At 42.3% G+C, this 23,223-nt stretch overlaps 2 protein-coding genes across 5 annotated transcripts in view; one reads left to right on the forward strand and one right to left on the reverse strand.

The window, feature by feature from the left end:
• Positions 1-17,907, forward strand: part of LOC133545234 (calcium-activated potassium channel subunit beta-3-like) — a 29,307-nt gene extending 11,400 nt beyond the window's left edge. The window contains exons 2-4 of the mRNA XM_061890625.1: positions 1,294-1,497; positions 5,003-5,180; positions 16,698-17,907. Coding sequence (XP_061746609.1) covers positions 1,294-1,497; positions 5,003-5,180; positions 16,698-17,060 — 745 coding nt within the window. The 3' untranslated portion in view covers positions 17,061-17,907. The remainder of the gene's footprint in view (positions 1-1,293; positions 1,498-5,002; positions 5,181-16,697) is intronic.
• The window catches only part of LOC133545263 (BMP/retinoic acid-inducible neural-specific protein 3-like), a 1,164,151-nt gene that overhangs the window by 586,076 nt on the left and 554,852 nt on the right, over positions 1-23,223 (reverse strand). The gene's annotated exons all lie outside the window — the stretch shown is intronic.

Consider the following 23,223-nt stretch of genomic DNA (forward strand, 5'->3'; position numbering starts at 1 on the left):
TATACTATACAACTCTGAGGTTTACGCCTGCAAAATTAGCTAAAACAAAGTTAGCATGTGTCAAGTATCAAGTTATACGACATATAAAGTGTATGTCTGCAAAATTAGTTGAATTGGTTAGCATGTGTCAAGAACCAAATTATATTAACCTAAAGTGTACGCCTATAAAATTGGCTCAAAAGTTTAGCATGTCTCAAGTACCAAGTCATACGACTGTGAGGCCAACACCTGCAAAATTAGCTGAAAAAGTAAGCCTGCTAACAATTAGCAAGTATATGACTCTGGGGTGCACGCCTGCAAAAAGAGTTAGCATGTGTTAAGTATCAAGTTATACTGTATGACCTATAAGGTGTGTCTGCAAAATTAGCTAACAAATAAAATTTGCATGTGTTAAGTACCAAGTTACACGATTCTGCAAAATTAGCTAAAAAAGCTAGCATGCTAACAGTTTGGTACACATGCTAACTGTTAGTATGTGTACCAAATTCTATGACTATGAAGAATCCCTACAATTAAAAACGCTACGGACGGCTAGAAGACGGAACGGCACTTCTGCTTCCGGTTCAAAGCTTAAAACAGCAGAAAACACCTGTAGGCCTTCATCCAGCTTTGCGTACACGTGCAAAAGGTGGCGCCGTAGCACAAACAATGACACACAATTTAGGTGTTAAAGGAAAACTATTTGCTTTGTGACCGTCAGTGAAGAAAAATCCGTAAATTACCCTTCACCGTTTTATAAGCCGCGGGGTTCAAAGCATAGCAAAAAAAATAGCGTATCATAGTCCGGAATTTAAACCTCAGCCTTGTTTTTAATGCATACTTAAGCCTACTGCTGTCAGGTTTAAATATCGACGACATCTATTAAACGAGACAAGAAGCAAGGGATTAAACGGAGACAAAATTAAATTTGGCTCAATTGAGGAGAAACGTTTAACCTCTTACGAAAATAGGTTCACGTCTCCTTTTTTATTCGGATATTCCCTGTTTACATAACAGCTGTTTCTAACGGAATGGGGGGGGGGGGGGGGGGTATGTAAACAGCCATTGTTTTCAGTCACATTAACACAAAAGAAAAAGATGCCTCGGGCTTGGGCTGGTCCTGGATCGAGCTTGGGCAAGTCTTACTCTAACAACTGCGCTACTGTATTTGAACGTTGCTCATTATGTTGGTACTTGGAGAACCAGTGGGGAAAAAAAACTAAATGGAAATTAATTTGCTACTGGAAATCCAGTGTATGAAAATACAATATGGACATTTAAGAGGACGTCTTTGTTTGTTTGAATGTGAAACAGAGAGCTCCTCCACACAGTGACGGCCCAGGAGCAGGAGAGGAGCAGAGGTGGGGACGGACATGGGGGCCACCAGGTCAAGACCCAGATGCCGGTGTCAAGTGTCGGGGAGGACCGAGCCATCCTCTTGGGCTTCGGCATGATGGCATTCTCCGTGCTCATGTTCTTTGTGGTCGGCATCACTACGGTCAAACCCTACATTAACAGGTACTGACACTACTGGACAACTCTACTGTGAAAAGTGAATCTATATTGCTGTACAAGCTGTACGCTGACTTCTCTCAAGCCACCTCAGAAAACCACAGGCTCCCAAAGTACCACCATAATGACCGACATTCAAAAACAGGCTTAAGTATTCATTAAAAACAAGGCATGTTCCGTCAACTGTAACATTACCCACAGTTTGAACAGTAACACTGTGTTTGAAGTCAGAGTTTCTATAGCATCCTAACACACAATTATCCCATCAGAACGGGGCTGTCCAAACTGCGGGTCGCTTCCAACTTAATGTTGAACGCTTGACAGTATTATTGCTCAAGGTTTGCAGCCACCTTGTGGTCGACGCCAGTATTTCAAGTTAATGACCAAGAATTGCACTTTGAGGATTTTGTTTCTGACCAAATCCAAACATTTTTTCCCCACTTGTGGCGAGAAAAAACTAAGACAAAAATTCAACACCTGCTCACTGAACTCTGTGGATGCTATTTATGAAAAAGACCATCCGCAACACATCCATTCAAAATTACACCCATTTATCCCCTGCAAATTGTTTTATATCCATCCATCCATTTTTTTCCACTTACCCGAGGTCGCGGGGGCAGCAGCCTAAGCAGGGAAGCCCAGCTCTTCCTGGAGGATCCCAGGGCGTTGCCAGGCCAGCCGGGAGACATAGTATTCCCAACGTGTCCTGGGTCTTCCCCGTGGCCTCCTACCGGTTGGACGTGCCCTAAACACCTCCCTAGGGAAGCGTTCAGGTGGCATCCTGACCAGATGCCCGAACCACCTCATCTGGCTCCTCTCCATGTGAAGGAGCAGCGGCTTTACTTTGAGTTTCTCCCAGATGACAGAGCTTCTCACCCTATCTCTAAGGGAGCGGGAGGAAACTAATTTCGGCCGCTTGTACCCGTGATCTTGTCCTTTCGGTCATGACCCAAAGCTCATGACCATAGGTGAGGATGGGAACGTAGATCGACCGGTAAATTGAGAGCTTTGCCTTCCGGCTCAGCTCCTTCTTCACCACAACGGATCGGTACAACGTCCGCATTACTGAAGACGCCCACTCTTCCCCCACTCGTGAACAAGACTCCAAGGTATTTGAACTCCTCCACTTGGGGGAGGGTCTCCTCCCCAACCCGGAGATGGCATTCCACCCTTTTCCGGGCGAGAACCATGGACTCGGACTTGGATGTGCTGATTTTCATTCCGGTCGATTCACACTCAGCTGCGAACCGATCCAGTGAGAGCTGGAGATCCCCGCCAGATGAAGCCATCAGGACCACATCATCTGCAAAAAGCAGAGACCTAATCCTGCGGCCACCAAACCGGAACCCCTCAACACCTTGACTGCGCCTAGAAATTCTGTCCATAAAAGTTATGAACAGAATCGGTGACAAAGGGCAGCCTTGGCGGAGTCCAACCCTCACTGGAAATGTGTCAAGCTCTGGCACTGATCACGGACCGCCAGAATCAGACAGTCTGATACCCCATACTCTCTGAGCACTCCCCACAGGACTTCCCGAAAGACACGGTCAAATGCCTTCTCCAAGTCCTCAAAGCACATGTAGACTGGTTGGGCAAACTCCCATGCACCCTCAAGAACCCTGCCGAGAGTATAGACCTGGTCCACAGTTCCACGACCAGGACGAAAACCACACTGTTCCTCCTGAATCCGAGGTTCGACTATCCGAACCGATTGTGCAAGTTCTCCCACTTAAAATGATGACAGAGCTCTGTAATTTTCATCATAGGTACACTTCAGCTGTGAGAGACAAAATGTGGGAAAAAAATCCAGGAATTCACATTGTATGAATTTTTAAGAATTTATTTGTAAATTGTGGTGGAAAATAAGTATTTGGTCAACCATTCAAAGCTCTCACTGATGGGAGGAGGTTTTGGCTCAAAATCTCACGATTCGTTCCTTAACACGGATCAATCGTCCTGTCCCCTTAGCAGAAAAACAGCCCCGAAGCATGATGTTTCCACCCCCATGCTTCACAGTAGGTATGGTGTTCTTAGGATGCAACTCAGTATTCTTCTTCCTCCAAACACGACGAGTTGACTTTAAGGTTTTACTACTTACGTATAAAATACTACACGGTCTAGCTCCATCCTATCTTTCCGATTGTATTGTACCATATGTCCCGGCAAGAAATCTGCGTTCAAAGGACTCCGGCTTATTAGTGATTCCCAAAGCCCAAAAAAAGTCTGCGGGCTATAGAGCGTTTTCCGTTCGGGCTCCAGTACTCTGGAATGCGGTAAAAGTTCGAGATGCCACCTCAGTAGAAGCATTTAAGTCTCACCTTAAAACTCATTTGTATACTCTAGCCTTTAAATAGACTTCCTTTTTAGACCAGTTGATCTGCCGTTTCTTTTCTTTTTCTCCTATGTCCCACTCTCCCTTGTGGAGGGGGTCCGGTCCGATCCGGTGGCCATGTACTGCTCGCCTGTGTATCGGCTGGGAACATCTCTGCGCTGCTGATCCGCCTCCGCTTGGGATGGTTTCCTGCTGGCTCCGCTGTGAACGGAACTCTCGCTGCTGTGTTGGATCCGCTTTGGACTGGACTCTCGTGACTGTGTTGGATCCATTATGGATTGAACTTTCACAGTATCATGTTAGACCCGCTCGACATCCATTGCTTTCCTCCTCTCCAAGGTTCTCATAGTCATCATTGTCACCGACGTCCCACTGGGTGTGAGTTTTCCTTGCCCTTATGTGGGCCTACCGAGGATGTCGTAGTGGTTTGTGCAGCCCTTTGAGACACTAGTGATTTAGGGCTATATAAGTAAACATTGATTGATTGATTGATACCTAATAGATCTATTTTGGTTTCATCTGACAACAAGACCTTCTCCCAATCCTTTGCTGTATCATCCATGTATCCATTTTGGTATAAACACAACTCGTCTCGTTTGGAGGAAGAAGAATACGGAGTTGCATCCCAAGAACACCATACCTACTGTGAAGCATGGGGGTGGAAACATCATGCTTTGGGGCTGTTTTTCTGCTAAGGGGACATGACGATTGATCCGTCTCTCACAGTTGAAGTGTACCTATGATGAAAATTACAGACCTCTGTCATCATTTTAAGTGGGAAAACTTGCACAATCGGTGGCTGACTAAATAGTTTTGCCCCACTGTGTATATATATATATATATATATATATATATATATGTATGTATGTATATATATGTGTGTGTGCATATATATATATATATATATATATATATATATATATATATATATATATATATATATATATATAAACTTTACAAGCAGTCGGCTTTTGGCTGAAGAACAGTTTTTAGCCCAATGTGGCACCCAAGTCAAAAAGTTGGAAAACCCCTGCATTAGAAAACATACTCACTTTTGCGAGATAAAGTGTATTAAAACACCCCTCCAAACAGAAACCTGTAAAAGAAAACAACTGACATTATCCTGTAAACATCCTTTTGTGACTTTTTCCTGACCTTCTCCTGCCTCTCGTGCTGTAGCAAGTGGGAGGAAGAAGACGGCGGATGCATGCTGCTGCGCACCGGAATCCTGGACGAGTGGGTGGACTGCAGAGGCGTGAGCGCCGTACCGTGCCTCACGGCGACCGTCAATCTTGTGGCCGCCAATCGAAGCGCCGTTCTGCATTTTGACGAGGAGTCCGTGCTGTTTACGCCAAAGGTACGCATGAATGGAAGCTCATTCATTGACAATCTCAAACGTATTCTTAAAATATGGGGAAAGTCAAATATTAATACGACACCCAAAAGCAGTGAAGTTGGAAACGTTGTGTAATTTGTAAATAAAAACAGAATGCAATGATTTGCAAATCCCTTTCAACTTGAATAGATTGCATAGAAAATATACCTAACGCTTGAACTAAGCAACTTAAAGTTGAAACTAATTGTTGAAGCGAATCATATTTATATAGCGCTTTTCTCTAGTGACTCAAAGTGCTTTACATAGTGAAACCCAATATCTAAGTTACATTTAAACCAGTGTGGGTGGCACTGGGAGCAGGTGGGTAAAGTGTCTTGCCCAAGGACACAACGGCAGTGACTAGGATGGCGGAAGCGGGAATCGAACCTGCAACCCTCAAATTGCTGGTACGGCCACTCTACCAACCGAGCTATACCGCCCCAACCGGTATAGCTATGCGGCAATAAAACAATATCAATAAATATCAGGGTAGACATGTATCCATCCATCCATCTTCTTCCGCTTATCCGAGGTCGGGTCGCGGGGCAGCAGCCTAAGCAGGGAAGCCCAGACTTCCCTTTCCCCAGCCACTTCGTCTAGCTCTTCCCGGGGGAAGACATGTAATCGATATCAATTCAAAATGAAAATGTTAAAAACAAATGTCTTCCATGTCAGAATAAACCAAAAGTTGCAAATTTCTATTTTAGTGCTAGGTGATTAAAATGATATCAATATATATCAGTATAGACATGTAATCAATAAGAATAAAAACTTTGAACATTCGATTATTTTTGTTTTCCTTGTTGGAAGAAACAGGAAGTTGTGAAGTTCTCTTTTAGAGCCGGGTGATAAAACGATATCAATAAATATCAGGGTAGACATGTAATCAATATCAATTCAAAATGAAAATGTTAAAAAAAAATGTCTTCCATGTCAGAATAAACCAAAAGTTTCACATTTCTCTTTTAGTGCTAGGTGATTAAAACGATATCAATATATATCAGTATAAACATGTAATCAATAAGAATAAAAACTTTGAACATTCGATCATTTTTTTTTCCTTGTTGGAAGAAACAGGAAGTTGTGAAGATTCTCTTTTAAAGCTGAGTGATAAAACGATATCAATAAATATCAGGGTAGACATGTAATCCATAACAATAAATAATGAAAACAGTCAATATTTTTTTTTCTTCAACGTCGGAAAAAACCGGAAGTTGCGAAGGTGTCTTTTAGAGCTGGGTGATTAAAACAATATCAATATACATCAGGATAGACATGTAATCAATAACAATGAAAAATGAAACCGGAAGTTGGGGAGATCTCTTTTAGAGAGCTGGGTGATTAACAAGATATAAATAAATATCAGGATAGACATGTATTTGATATCAATTAAAAATGAAAATGCTAAAAAAAAAATGTCTTCCATGTCGGAATAAACCGGAAGATGCAAAGGTCTCTTTTAGAGGTGGGTGATTAAAACGATATCAATATATCAATCAATCAATCAATGTTTACTTATATAGCCCTAAATCACTAGTGTCTCAAAGGGCTGCACAAACCACTACAACATCCTCGGTAGGCCCACATAAGGGCAAGGAAAACTCACACCCAGTGGGACGTCGGTGACAATGATGACTATGAGAACCTTGGAGAGGAGGAAAGCAATGGATGTCGAGCGGGTCTAACATGATACTGTGAAAGTTCAATCCATAATGGATCCAAAACAGTCGCAAGAGTCCAGTCCAAAGCGGATCCAACACAGCAGCGAGAGCCCCGTTCACAGCGGAATTCTTTCTCATTCTTGTTTAATGTAGAGCTCTAGTCCGGGGTCTCCGCTGTCGTATTCTACGCTTCATAATGCGCCACACATTTTCCATGGACTGCAGGCGGGCCAGGAAAGTACTCCCACTCTTTTACTATGAAACCACGCTGTTGTTACACGTGGCTTGGCATTGTCTTGCTGAAATAAGCAGGGGCGTCCATGATAACGTTGCTTGGATGACAACATATGTTGCTCCAAAACCTGTATGGACCATTCAGCATTAATGGCGCCTTCACAGATGTGTAAGTTACCCATGCCTTGGGCACTAATACACCCCCATACCATCACAGATGCTGGCTTTTGAACTTTGCGCCTATAACAATCCGGATGGGCATTTTCCTCTTTGTTCCGAAGGACACCACGTCCACAGTTTCCAAATAGAATTTGAAATGTGCACTCGTCAGACCACAGAACACTTTTCCACTTTGCATCGGTCCCTCTTCGATGAGCTCGGGCCCAGCCAAGCCGGCGGCGTTCCTGGGTGTTGTTGATAAATGGCTTTCGCTTTGCATAGTAGAGTTTTAACTTGCACTTACAGATGTAGCGACCGACTGTAGTTACTGACAGTGGTTTTATGAAGTTTTCCTGAGCCCATGTGGTGATATCCTTTACACACTGATGTCGGTGTTGATGTAGTACCACCTGAGGGGTCAAAGGTCCGTAATATCATCGCTTACGTGCAGTGATTTCTCCAGATTCTCTGAACCTTTTGATGATTTTACGAACCGTAGATGGTAAAATCAATAAATTCCTTGCAATAGCTCGTTGAGAAATGTTGTTCTAAAACTGTTCGACTATTTGCTTACAAATTGGTGACCCTCACCCCATCCTTGTTTGTGAATTACTTAGCATTTCATGGAAGCTGCTTTTATACTCAATCACGGCACCCACCTGTTCCCAATTAGCCTGCACGCCTGTGGGATGTTCCAAATAAGTGTTTGATGAGTATTTCTCAACTTTATCAGTATTTATTGCCACCTTTCCCAACTTCTTTGTCACGTGTTGCTGGCATCAAATTCTAAAGTTAATTGTTATTTACAGAAAAATTTTTTTTATAAGTTTGAACATCAAATATGTTGTCTTTGAAGCATATTCAACTGAATATGGGTTGAAAATGATTAGCAAATCATTGTAATCCATTTATATTTACATCCAACACAATTTCCCAACTCATATGGAAACGGGGTTTGGACAAAGCAATTAGCTACCGACTGCCACCTACTGGTATGGAAGAGTATTACACGGTTACTCTGCCGAGCTCTAGACAGCACCGACACTCAACACATAATTTGCAGACTATAATTACTGGTTTGCAATCCCAAATAGGTAAAATTAGATAATTTCCCACAACAAACCAGACTATATCTCACGGCACACTAGTCAGCCGCGGCACAGTGGTTGAAAAACCACTGTGATAAATGAAGACTCCATACGAGTAGCACTGTGGTGGATGATTAGAAGATCGAACAGAACCTTTACTTTCGGTTCAAAGCTTTAAACAGCAGGAAAATTGCGAGCATGCACCTAGCTGCACCTGCAGGGATCAAACTTCTTCAGAAGATGGCGCCATAGCACAAACACACAATTTGAGAGTCTTTGCACGAGTTTAATGAAAAAGATTTGCTTTAAGGCTATCAGCGAAGAAAAAATAAATTAGCGGCTAAGTTTTGTAAGTTGCAGGGGTCAAAGCGTAGGAAAAATGTAGCGGACAATAGTCCAATATTTATGATAATTAGGTATTCATGTTTTCACTTTAAACCTGCTAAACTACACTAGCATGTGTTGGATCAATGGTGATGTGTATTTAAAGACTTTTACATTTCTGGTAAAATTAGGGGGGGATATAAAAAAATATTAGAAATAAAAAGTTGCATCAACCAAACATGCATCTGCGGACCCTTGTTGAGAATCTTTGATCCAGACCACACTAAAAACGTGTTAAATGTAGGTAAGAATCATCATGGGAACCCTTTGAAGGACTCTATCATTGGGAGATAGGACTTGGCGGAGGTCTTCGCTCTCTATTCTAGTGATTGTAAGGCATTACCAGCAGAAAAAACCTGCCTTACACTTCGAAAATATGGTTAACAGCAAAATTTTAACGAATAAGCTGTCATTAACTCACATGACAGTTTGTGCAGAGGTGGGTAGAGTAGCCAGAAATTGTACTCAAGTAAGAGTACTGTTACTTTAAAGGGGAACATTATTACAATTTCAAAAGGGTTAAAAACAATAAAAATCAGTTCCCAGTGGCATGTTGTATTTTTTGAAATGTTTTTCAAAATTTTACCTGTCTCGGAATATCCCTAAAAAAAGCTTTAAAGTGGTTGATTTTCCCTTTTTGCGATGCCACTATCCATTTCCCTGTGACGTCATACAGTGCTGCCAATGTAAACAAACAATGGCGAATAGCACAGCAAGATATAGCGACATTAGCTCGGATTCAGACTCGGATTTCAGCGGCATAAGCGATTCAACAGATTACGCATGTATTGAAACGGATGGTTGGAGTATGAAAGTATTGAAGAAGAAACTGAAGCTATTGAGCGAATAGCTATTGACGCTTTTCATAGCCATAGCATGGCCGAATAGCTGCGTTAGCATCGCCGGTTAAATGTGCGGACCAAACGATCAGGACTTTCGCATCTTTTGACACTGGAGCAACTTAAATCTGTTGATTGGTAAGTGTTTTTTCGCATTAAATGTGGGTGGAAGGAAACGTAATATAGTTGCAAATGCATCTGGAGGTTATCCATACATCTCTGTGCCATGTCTGCTTTAGCACCGCCGGTAAATAGCATGTTAGCATCGATTAGCTGGCAGTCAACATCAACAAAACTCACCTTTGTGATCACTGTGACTTTATCGTTACAAATGCATCTGCAGGTTATCCATACATCTCTGTGCCATGTGTGCTTTAGCACCGCCGGTAAATAGCATGTTAGCGTCAATTAGCGTAGCATGTTAGCATCGATTAACCGGCAGTCACACCGCGACCAAATATGTCTGATTAGCACATAAGTCAACATCAACAAAACTCACCTTTGTGATTTCGTTGACTTTATTGTTGCAAATGCTTCTGCAGGTTATCCATACATCTCTGTGCCATGTCTGCTTTAGCACCGCCGGTAAATAGCATGGTAGCGTCAATTAGCATAGCATGTTTGCATCGATTAACTGGCAGTCACGCCGCGACCAAATATGTCTGATTAGCACATAAGTCAACATCAACAAAACTCACCTTTGTGATTTTGTGGACTTAATGGTTGCAAATGCATCTGCAGGTTATCCATACATCTCTGTGCCATGTCTGTCTTTGCATCGCCGGTCAAATGTGAAGACACTTTGGTACATTCAATGGGGGTCTGGCGGCAGATTTCTTGCCAGTGGTGCAACTTGAATCCCTCCCTGTTAGTGTTGTTACACCCTCCGACAACACACCGACGAGGCATGATGTCTCCAAGGTTCCAAAAAATATTCCAAAAAACGGAAAATAACAGAGCTGAGACCCAATGTTTACAATGGGTTGAAAATGAAAATGGTGGCTGTATTACCTTCTGCGACGTCACATTCTGACAAACAAAAAGGCGTTTAATTCGCCAAAATTCACCCATTTAGAGTTTGGAAATCGGTTAAAAATATATATGGTCTTCTTTCTGCACCATCAAGGTATATATTGACGCTTAAATGGGTCTGGTGATAATGTTCCCCTTTAAAGATTTATTACTCAAGTAAAAGTAAGGAGTAGTAACTCAAATATTTACTTGAGTAAAAGTAAAAAGTATGTTGTGAAAAAACTACTCAAGTACTGAGTAACTGATGAGTACCTGTTCGTTTAATGATGACGGCAACAAGTAATGCACAAAAACATAAAAATAGCAATGAGCAAATTCAGAGCCAGGAATATCTAAAGTATGTTTGATTCTGATCTCTTAAGCAACTAAAACAATAATATATATTAAATCAGGGGTGCCCACACTTTTTCTGCAGGCGAGCTATTTTTCAATTGACCTACCTCATTTATATATATCATTTATATTTATTTATTTATGAAAGAGACATTTTTGTAAACAAGTTAAATGTGTTTAATGATAATACAAGCATGTGTAACACATATAGATGTCTTTCTTTCACGAAGACAAGAATATAAGTTGGTGTATTACCTGATTCTGATGACTTGCATTGATTGGAATCAGACAGTAATGATGATAACGCCCACATTTTCAAATGGAGGAGAAAAAAAGTTGTCCTTTCTGTACAATACCACATGAAAGTGGTTGGTTTTTGGCATCTAATTCATCCAGCTTCCATACACTTTACAAGAAAAACATTGGCGGCAAATTCCGTAGCTTGCTTGATTGACATTCACGGCACCCGAGGGTCTTGTGAGATGACGCTGGCTGCTGCCAGTTCATAATTATGAAAAAATGACAGAGAGGAAGGCGAGAAACACTTTTTATTTCAACAAACTTTCGTGCCGTCCCTTCCGTCAAAACTCTAAAGGCCGACTGCACATTTCCTATTTTCACAATAAAAGCCCTGCTTCATGCTGCCTGCGCTAACAAAATAAGAGTCTCGGAAAGCTGGCGTGCACAAGTGATGTGCACGCCAGCTTTCTGAGGGATCGCTTGTGCACGCCAGCTTTCCGAGACTCTGTATTTAGTTAGCGCAGGCAGCATGAAGCAGGGCTTTTATTGTGAAGATAGGAAACGTGCAGTCGGCCTTTAGAGTTTTGACGGAAGGTACGGCGCGAGAGTCTGTTGAAATAAAAAAGTGTTTCTCGCCTTCCTCTCGGTCATATTTTAATAATAATGATCTTGCAGCAGCCAGCGTCATCTCACAAGACCCTCCGGTACCGTGAATGTCATTTAAGTGACGTCTTGGTGAAGATTGATGATCACTAATTTTTAGGTCTATTTTTTTTAAAAGCCTTGCTGGAGATCGACTGACACACCCTCCGAGATCGACCAGTCGATCGCGATCGACGTAATGGGCACCCCTGCTTTAAATAATACATATTTGGTTTTACACTGTATTGAGAATTTTTTTTACAAATAATTTTACCTTTGCAACCTCATTATACTATTGGCTAAGTTTTATCTTCATAAATGTAAGTTTCTCAAACCTGACCTGTTTTTGTGCCTTTAAAAACGATTTAGAACTCTACATTAAATCACTCTACCTCTAACAACCAAAAAGCTGTGAAAATGATGATGCTGTGTTCCAAATTTAGTTATTTACTGAGATTGAGTGAGCCTATGGCTTTGCACTTTATTTATTTTATACATGTATTTTTTTTTGCATTCTTTTAGTTACTTTGAATTTACAACCTCCTGGCGCTGTTTTGTACGATTTTTATACTGTTTTGTACTTACTTTTCAACTGTTTGTAAATGTTGAAATTTATGTTGATTTAAAAAAAAAAGTGCAGTTAATCATGTGACCGCCTGGCTCTGTTTGATTGGTGAAACGGAGTCCAACTTCACCAGTGACTGCATTTGATTGGTGAAACGCAGGCATGTGATGGATCCTACTTTGAAGGCCTGTCTGACAAACCAAAACAAAGCGTGCATTAACAGATCGATAAAAATCAGTAGCGAGTAGCGAGCTAAATGGAGCGGAGTAAAAAAAGTGTTTGTTTTCTATAAATATACTCAAGTAAAAGTATGTTGCATTAAAACTACTCGTAGAAGTACAATTCATCCCAAAAGTTACTCAAATAGATGAAACAAAGTAAATGTAGTGCGTTACTACCCACCTCTGCAGTTTGGACATTATATTGCCTAAGTTACTTACTGTCTAGCTTTCTTGTTTTTTTTTTCCACTTCCTGTTTGACTCCGCCACTTCTCTTGTCTGAGCGTTGGCTTCCTCAACTGTTCCCTGGTTGCCAATCAGGATGCTTTATATGGCAGCCTTGTCCTCTGGACTGGGATGAATTATTTACTGTGCTTTTGCTTCCATGCTGCATAGCTTTCCCTATGCTTCCTGTGCACATTCCTGCTATTTTTGCAAATAAATACATTGTATATTCACTTCGCCTGCCGTGTCTGTATCCTGGGGTCCAGATCAACAATGATCACTACCAGACTATAACATAAGCAACATTATCTTACCTTAGTGTCCTGTAGTGACGGAATAATACAGTTTGTTACAATGCCCAGCCACTTCGTCCAGCTCCTCCTGGGGGAATCCGAGGCGTTCCCAGGCCAGCTGAGAGACATAGTCCCCCCCAACACCTCCTAGGTCCGGTCAGACGTGCCCTAAAAACCTCCTTGAACCACCACATCTAGTTCCTTTCGATGTGGAGGAGCAGCAGCTTTGCTTTGAGCTCCATCCAAATGACAGAGCTTCTCACCCTATTTCTAAGGGACGGAGGAAACACATTCCGGGCGCTTGTACCCGTAATCGTGTCCTTTCGGTCATAACCCAAAGCTCATGACCATAGGTGAGGATGAGAACGTAGCTCGACTGGTAAATTGAGAGCTTTGCCTTCCGGCTGAGCTCCTTCTTCACCACGATGAATAGATACAAGGTCTGTACATCCACCTGTCGATCTCATAATCCACTCTCCCCTCACTTATGAACAAGACCCCGAGGTACTTGAACTCCTCCACTTGGGGCAAGAGCTCTACCCCAAACCGGAGATGGCACTCCACCCTTTTCTGGGCGAGAACCATGGACTCTGACTTGGAGAAGCTGATTCCCATCCCAGTCGCTTCACACTCGTCAGCGAACCGATCCAGTGAGAGCTGAAGATCCTGGCCAGGGGATGTCACCAGGACCGCATCATCTGCAAAAAGCGGAGACCTAATCCTGCAGCCACCAAACCGGATCATCTCAAGGCCCTGATTGCGCCTAGAAATTCTGTTTATTAAAAGTTATAAACAGAATTGGTGACAACCCTGGTGGAGTCCAACCCCTACTGGAAACGAGTCCATCATACTGATGGCAATGAGGACCAGGCTACAGTCTCATAAGTCCACAAAGCACATGTGGACTGGTTGAGAGAGTGTTTTTCAACCTTTTTTGAGCCAAGGCACATTTCTTTTAATAAAGAAAATACAGAGGCACACCATCAGCAGAAAAGGTTAAAAAATTAAACTACACCAGGTTGCTGTGCCTTATTTTGAGTTGGTTGTTTTCCTGTGTGTACTGCTTTAGTGTTACTTTGGTGACCGTTCCTTCCGGTTTTGTTGGTGTTTTCCCGTAGGAGCTTCACGCCTTCCTTTGAGCGAGGGTTCCAGACCGGCTTTGTGATCGCAATCAAGACTATTTGAGTTGTGCGTACGCTATCCTTCTTTGTGGGGACATTGTTGATGGTCATGTCATGTACAAGTGTACTTTGTGGACGCCATCTCTGCACCACACGCTGTAAGTTTTTGCTGTCGTCCAGCATTCTGTTTTTGTTTACTTTGTAGCAAGTTCAGTTTTACTTTTGTTTCGCATAGTCATCCCTGTGCTTTAGTGCCTTTTCCTCTCCCTTTTGGTTTAATCATTACATACCATTTTACCTGCACGCCGTCTCCTACTGTGATCTGCATATTGGGATCATGACGAACCATCCTCGACGATTTCTGACTTCTACAAAGCAATGAACTACCTGCTGCCCCCGACTGATATGGACGGTATTACATGGTTAATCTGCCGAGCTTTATACAGCACAGACACTCGACAATGGCACATTATAATTATTGATTTGCAAAAAAATATTTTTGGGACCAATTAGGTGAAGTTACAAAATTTCCCACGGCACACCAGACAATATTTCACGGGGAACAGTGTTTGAAAAATACTGGGTTGGGAAAACTCCCACGCACCCTCGAGGATCCGGCCGAGAGTATAGAGTTGGTCCACAGTTCCACGACCAGAATGAAAACACACTGCTCCTCTTAAATCCAATTGTCCTGCTCGCCTGGAAAAGGGTGGAGTGCCATCTCCGGGTTGGGAAGGAGACCCTGCCCCAAGTGGAGGAGTTCGAGTACCTAGGAGTCTTGTTCATGAGTGAGGGATGAGTGGATTGTGAGATCGACAGGCGGATCGGTGCGGCGTCTTCAGTAATGCAGACGTATCGATCCGTTGTGGTGAAGAAGGAGCTGAGCCGGAAGGCGAAGCTCTCTACGTTCCCATCCTCACCTATGGTCATGAGCTTTGGGTTATGACCGAAAAGACAAGATCACGGGTACAAGCGGCCGAAATGATTTTCCTCCGACGGGTGGTGGGGCTCTCCCTTAGAGATAGGGTGAGAAGCTCTGTCATCCGGGAGGCGCTCAAAGTAAAGAGGAGCCAGATGAGGTGGTTCGGGCATCTGGTCAGGATGCCACCCGAACGCCTCCCTAGGGAGGTGTTTCGGGCACGTCCAACCCATAGGAGGCCACGGGGAAGACCTAGGACACCTTGGGAAGACTATGTCTCCCGGCTGGCCTGGGAACGCCTCTGGGTCCCTCGGCAGGAGCATGTCAAAGTGGCTGGGGAGAGGGAAGTCTGGGCTTCCCTGCTTAGGCTGCTGCCCCCACGACCCGACTTCAGATAAGCGTAAGATAAGTCCTTACCAGAAAGGATGAAACTCATTTTTACGAAGCAAAACTAAATTTATGGGAGACCTTTTGTAACCAAAATTTGGAACGTCGTAAACCAAGGGCTGCCCATAAAAAATCCACATATGGTTCCTTACACCAGTGTTTTTCAACTTTTTTCAGCCAAGGCACATTTTTTTGCGTTGAAAATATCCGGAAGAACACCACCAGCAGAAATCATTAAAAAACTAAACTCAGTTGACAATAAAAAGTCGCTGTCTCAATTGTTGGATATGACTTTAAAGCATAACCAAGCATGCATCAATATAGATTTTCTCAAAGTAGGTGTATTGTCACCACCTGTCACATCACCCCCTGACTTATTTGGAGTTTATTGCTGTTTTCTCGTGTGTAGTGTTTTACTTCTTGTCTCGCACTCCTATTTTGGTGTCTTTTCTAGCAGTTTCATGTCTTCCTTTGAGCGGTATTTCCCGCATCTACTTCTGTTTTAGCATTCAAAAATATTTCAGTTGTTTTTATCCTTCTTTGTGGGGACATTGATTGTCATGTCATGTTCCGATGTAAATTGTCTTTGATCCACAGTAAGTCTTTGCTGTTGTCCAGCATTTTTTTTTTTTTTTTTTATAAATTGATTTCAACTCTGTACACTGCTGCTGGAATTTTAATTTTCCTGAAGGAACTCTCCTGAAGGAATCAATAAAGTACTATATATTTATTCTGTTTTTGTTTACTTTGTAAGCCAGTCCAGTTTTAGTTTTGTTCTGCATAGCCTTCCCTAAGCTTCAATGCCTTTTCTTAGGGACACTCACCTTTTTGTTTATTTTTCGTATAAGCATTAGACACCTTTTTACCTGCACCCTGCCTCCCGCTGTTTCCGACATCTACAAAGCAAATAGCTACCGGCTGATATGGAAGAGTATAACGTGGTAAGTCTGCCGATTTCCAGGCAGTACAGAAACTCAACAACAACACATCATTTGCAGACTATAATTATTGGTTTGCAAAAAATAGTTTTAACCCAAATAGGTGAAATTAGATCATCTCCCACGGAACACTAGTGGGCCGCAGCATAGTGGTTGAAAAACCCTGCCTTACACTCCAGAACATTACATCTGATGCATGTGCACCTATTTTTCTTTCCAGTGTTTCTACGAGCCCAAATGTCATATGGACAAAATGGAACTTGAAGGCGAAGTCCTGACGGTAAAAAGCAACTTGGACTCCTGGTTGGGAAGCACCTTCTTATGCTTGTCGGACCCCACAAAGCATCCGGGGGAGGTCATCCTAAACAAGAAGTACACTCTAAAGAGGACCCTGTTCGCACTGCTCTGGCCCAGTCTGATGCTGGGCGGCGGAGCCATGCTGGTAGGCCTGGTGAAGCTGACACAGTGCCTTGCTCATCTGTCCTCGGAGATGGCAGCAGGGGGCAGACTGGCTTCAAAATACACTTCTGGCAGTATTTTCTACAAGTTCATCCACAATTCCACCGCATCCTCTACGATGTGACTTATCCTGGAACTGACGAGTGTGCAATTTCTGCACACTCGTCATGTTTGCTTCGGTTCGGGGATGTTTGCGTCCCTGGTGCGGTTTGATTATTTAAAAGGTCATCCGAAACCTTGCGTGCACCGAGCCGAAAGAGAGGCGTCTCGGTGAACTCGCCGACGGAAGACAGAAAGACAGCTAAAAGCATGCAGAGATGACAAAAAATTAGGTTGAGGTGCTTTGCAATTGCGCTATTTAAAAGTATATTTTCAAAGCTTTTTGTGAACTCTAAGCAGGCAAGGACGGCAGAATATAGAAATAACTTACAAACGTCAAAACCAGTGAAGTTGGCATCTTGTGTAAATGGTAAATAAAAACAGAATACAATGATTTGCAAATCCTTTTCAACCTATATTCGATTGAACAGAACATTATCACCAAACCTATGCAAGCGTCAATATATACCTTGATGTTGCAGAAAAAAGACCATGTATTTTTTTCACCGATTTCCGAACTCTAAATGGGTGAATTTTGGCAAATTAAACGCCTTTCTGTTTATCGCTCTTTTAGAGATGACGTCAGAACGTGACGTCACTGAGGTAACACACCCGCCATATTCATTTTCACATTACAAACACCAGGTCTCAGCTCTGTTATTTTCCGTTTTTTCTACAATTTTTTGGAACCTTGGAGACATCATGCCTCGTCGGTGTGTTGTCGGAGGGTGTAACAACACTAACAGGGAGGGATTCAAGTTGCACCTTTTGATGCGAAAGTGTCTGCCGCCAGACCCCCATTGAATGTACCAGAGTGTCTTCACATTTGACCGGCGATGGTAAGGCAGAAATGGCACAGAGATGTATGGATAACCTGCAGATGCATTTGCAACGATTAAGTCAACGAAATCACAAAGGTGAGTTTTGTTGATGTTGTTGACTTATGTGCTAATTAGACATATTTGGTCACGGCATGACTGCCAGCTAAGCGATGCTAACATGCTACGCTAATCGATGCTATCATGCTATTTATGCTAGCTGTATGTACATTTTAAACTAGATACCCACATTTAATGCGAAACAAACACTTACCAATCGACGGATTTAAGTTGCTCCAGTGTCACAAGATGCGAAAGTCCTGATCGTTTGGTCCGCACATTTTACCGGCGATGCTAATAAGGCAACCATGCTATGGGCCACTTCATTAGGTACACCCACGCAATGGCCGAATAGCGTCAGTAGCTATTCGCTCAATAGCTTCAATTTCTTCTTCAATTTCGTTTTCGCTATCTGCCTCCATACTCCGACCACCTGTTTCAATACATGCGTAATCTGTTGAATCGCTTAAGCCGCTGAAATCCGAGTCTGAATCCGAGCTAATGTCGCTATATCTTGCTGTGGTAACCGCCATGTTGTTTGTATTGGCAGCACTGTATGACGTCACAGGGAAATGGATAGTCGCATCGCAAATAGCGAAAATCAAGAACTTTAAAGCTTTATTTAGGGATATTCCGGGACCGTTAAATTTTGAAAAAAAACTTCAAAAAATACAACAAGCAACTGGGAACTGATTTTTATTGTTTTTAAGCCTTTTGAAATTGTGATAATGTTCCCCTTTAACATTCGAACTGGAAAACTTTGTTATTTTTTGCAAATATTAGCTCATTTGGATTTCGATGCCTGTAGCATGTCTCAAAAAAGCTGGCACAAGTGGCAGAAAAAAAGACTGAGAAAGTCGAGGAATGCTCATCAAACACTTTTATGGAACATCTCCCAGGTGAACAGGCTAATTGAGAAGAGGTGGGTGCCATGATTGGGTATAAAAGCAGCTTCCATGAAAGGCTCAGTCATTCACAAACAAGGACGGGGCGAGAGTAACCACATTGTGGGCAAATGCGTGACAAAATTGTTTAACAGTTTTGACAACAACATTTCTCAACGAGCTATTGCAAGGAATTTACAGATTTTACCGTCTTAGGTCTGTAAAATTATCAAAAGGTTCAGAAAATCTGGAGAAATCACTGCATATAGCATTGAATGCCTGTGACTTTGGATCCCTCAGGCGGTCCTGCATTAGAAAGCGACATAAGTGTGTAAAAGTTATCACCACATTGGCTCAGGAACACTTCAGAAAACCACTATCAGTAACTACAGTTCGTCGATACATATGTAAGTGCAAGTTAAAACTCTACTATGTAAAGCCAACGCCATTTATCAACAACACCCAGAAATACCGCCAGCTTTGCTGAGCTCAAGCTCACCTAAGATGGACTGATGCAAAGTGGAAAAGTGTTCTGTGGTTTGACAAGTCCACATTTATTTATTTTTTTTGGAAACTGTTCATGTCGTGTCCTCCAGAAGAAAGAAGAAAAGAACCAGTCGGATTGTTATAGGCGCAAAGTTCGAAAGCCAGCATCTCTAATGGTATAGGGGTGTATTAGTGCCCAAGGCATAGGTAACTTACAAATCTGTGAAGGCACCATTAATGCTGAAAGGTACATACAGGTTTTGGAGCAACATATGTTGCCATCAAGCAACGTTATCATGGACGCCCCTGTTTATTTCAGCAAGACAATGTCAAGCCACATGTTACAACAACGTGGCTTCATAGTAAAAGAGTGCAGGTACTAGACTGGCCTGCCTGTAGTCCAGACCTGTCTCCCATTGAGAATGTGTGGCGCAATATGAAGCCTAAAATACCACACTGGAGACCCGGGACTGTTGAACAACTTAAATTGTACATCGAGCTTCAAAAATTGGTCTCCTCAGTTCCCAAACATTTACCGAGTGTTGTTAAAAGGAAAGGCCATGTAAAACAGTGGTAAAAATGCCCCTGTGCCAACTTTTTTGCAATGTGTTGCTGCCATTAAATTCTAAGTTAATGATTATATACAAAAAAACAATTACGTTTCTCAGTTCGAACATTAAATATCTTGTCTTTGCAGTTGAATATAAGTTTAAAAAAAAGGACTTTCAAATAATTGTATTCTGTTTGTATTTATGAATTACACAAAGTGCCAACTTCAGTAGTTTTGGGGTTTATACATAATCAACCCAGTCGACATTATGGGTGATTTATAATAGTGGTTTTACGACTTTTCCAAGTACCCAGACAAAAAACAATGTTAAAATGCAGTAGTCTAGTAGGCCTAAGTATTCACTAAAACTAGGCACAGATGTTTAATTCATTAAGTATATTTAATATTTTTGGCCACTGTACACAATGCACAAGCACTATCAGCAATGATACTCCACATACAGCGCATATTTACAGAATTATTTGGTGTATTACGAGATGGAGCGCATGCACCACAGTTCGAGAATAAGTGTTAGAGAGAATTAAGGTCTCATAATAAGTCACCAAAGCGGCTTACTTTTTGCATAATATCAAACGCACTAAAGCAAAAATCAAGTATCATGATAGTTCTTTTTACATGGTTGTAAAATCATGTTTCCACTGAGAGGTGGAACTTTTGGTCACACTATTTAGAATGATTTTTTTGTCTTTGCATTAGTTTGAATATGTGACAGAATGTTAACTTTGTTTTACCTGTTTAATATTTTACAGCATTTATGGACAAGGATGAATTATTCTCTGTCCCCACTAAGGATATGCCGAGAATAAATGTATCACATTAATCACATTACAACACAGCTAACTCATCCAATTGTTTTTGACCTTACATGCTACTTTATCTGAAAGTGGATGGTTACCTGAAAGGCCGCGGGGGTTGTGAGATGGTCAGTGATCAGGTCAAAGTAGACAGTATGTCAGTGCAAAGATGAGTGAGGGGACTCGGATTGTACAAAATACACACTAGCTGTACCTCAGATGAAACTGTAGTCAAGTTTTGAGCAAATAAATGATGCACTTAGAAGAAAAATATTTTAAATGTTTCTGGATCAAATTCTGAGAATAAAATTGCATTAGTTTCCACATTTAGTTTTTGTTCTGGCTAATTTAAATCATGCAAGCCAGTAGTATGTCAAAATGTTATATGTGTGTGTATGTATGTATATATATATATATATATATATATATATATATATATATATATATATATATACATACACTTCCTGAATATATTTTACACCCCCGCGCCCCCAAACCGACGGGTTTGCTGCTAGCGGAGTGTATAAAATAGTCAGGATTTTTCATGGACGCAAAGGATTCTGGGTATTTGTTGTGTTGCGTTTATGTTGTGTTACTGTGAGGATGGTCTCCCGAAATGTGTTTGTCATTCTTGTTTGGTGTGGCTTCACAGCGTGGCGCACATTACTAAAAGTGTTAAAATTGTTTATATCACAGCCATTAGTGCTTCACTGAAGAGAGTATTTGGCGAATATCGTTTTGTCGTACTAATCTCGGCAGTTCTTGAACTCACCATAGTGTGGACCGTTTGGACAGTTTGTTTACATGTAAAATCTTCCACTTCTTGTGTGTCTCATTTTGTCCACCGAACATTTTATACTGTGCGTGAATGCGTTTGACACCCCTGATCTAAGCACATGCCTATAATACCTTAAGCTGCTTTTAAAAGTCGATGGAAAACTTGGAGCCATTAAATATGTGTACGCTAGAGATGCGCGGATAGGCAAGTATATCATCCGCAACCGCGTCACCAAAGTAGTCATCCACCCGCACCAACATTTTATCAGGACCGTACCCGCCCGCCAACCGCCCGCTGAAATACATCAGAGGTCGGCCGCCTTTACCACTCATAGAGCTATTTAAACCTGTTTCACAGAGTAATGAAGACAATCGGAGCCGCTAACGTTCTCGCGACTATCCAATAGCGTTCATCCTGATGACAAGAATATGGACGTGCTGTGAAGCCATTGCCTTTGACACCTTCAACAACATGTGCGAACCGATTGTTGGTCCGGCAACATGTTGTGTGCACTTTCCGCAATCACACGTACAAGATTGAAAGGCAAACTGGGTGATACAGAGTACACTGATGTTGTGATATAAACAACTTTAACACTTACTAATATGCGCCACGCTGTGAAGCCACACAATACAAGATTGACAAACACATTTCGGGAGAACATCCTCACAGTAACACAACGTAAACGCAACACAACAAATACCCACAATCCTTTGTATCCGTGACACTTCCTGAATATATTTTACACCCCCGCGCCCCCAACCCCGCCCACCTTACCGACGGGTTTGCTGCTAGCGGGGTGTATAAAATAGTCAGGATTTGTCATGGATGCAAAGGATTCTGGGTATTTGTTGTGTTGCGTTTATGTTGCGTTACTGTGAGGATGGTCTCCCGAAATGTGTTTGTCATTCTTGTTTGGTGTGGCTTCACAGCGTGGCGCACATTACTAAAAGTGTTAAAATTGTTTATATCACAGCCATTAGTGTACTCTGTGTCACCCAGTATGCCTCGCAGTGGTGTGCGTGTGTCAGTGGAAGCCACACACAACATGTTGCTGGACTGACAAGCAGATCGTACATGCTGTAGAAGGCGACAAAGCCAATGGCTTCAGAGCACGCCCTAATACTTATTATCTGGGTGACTGCCGGCAGTCATTCAAGAGAATGTTTGTGTCTCCTATTGTCTTCTTTGCTTTGTGACACAGGTCCTAAATGGCTCTTTGAATGGTAAAGGATATCAAATATTTCCGAATGGTTCGACCGCCACCCGCCCGAATCTAATTAAAATCTATTTTTTCGTCATGTCACCCGCCCGAACCGCGGTTTGTCCGCGGACTCCCCGGATAAGACCGCAAACCGCGCATCTCTAGTGTGTATATATCCATCCATCGATTTTCTACCGCTTATTCCCTTTGGGGTTGCAGGGGGAGCTGGTGCCTATCCCAGCTACAATCGGGCGGAAGGCGGAGTACACTCTGGACAAGTCGCCACCTCATCACAGGGCCAACACAGATAGACAGACAACTCACATTCACACACTAAGGACCATTTTTAGGTTTGCCAATCAACCTATCCCCAGGTGCATGTCTTTGGAAGTGGGAGGAAGCCGGAGTACCCGGAGGGAACCCACACAGTCAAAGGGGAGGACATTCAAACTCCACACAGAAAGATCCCGAGCCCGGGATTGAACCCAGGACTACTCAGGACCTTCGTATTGTGAGGCAGACGCACTAACCCCTCTTCCACCGTGAAGCCCGTGTGTGTGTGTGTGTGTGTGTGTGTATATATATATATATAT

Source organism: Nerophis ophidion, linkage group LG28 (assembly GCF_033978795.1).
Source record: "Nerophis ophidion isolate RoL-2023_Sa linkage group LG28, RoL_Noph_v1.0, whole genome shotgun sequence".
Taxonomy (NCBI): Eukaryota; Metazoa; Chordata; class Actinopteri; order Syngnathiformes; family Syngnathidae; genus Nerophis; species Nerophis ophidion.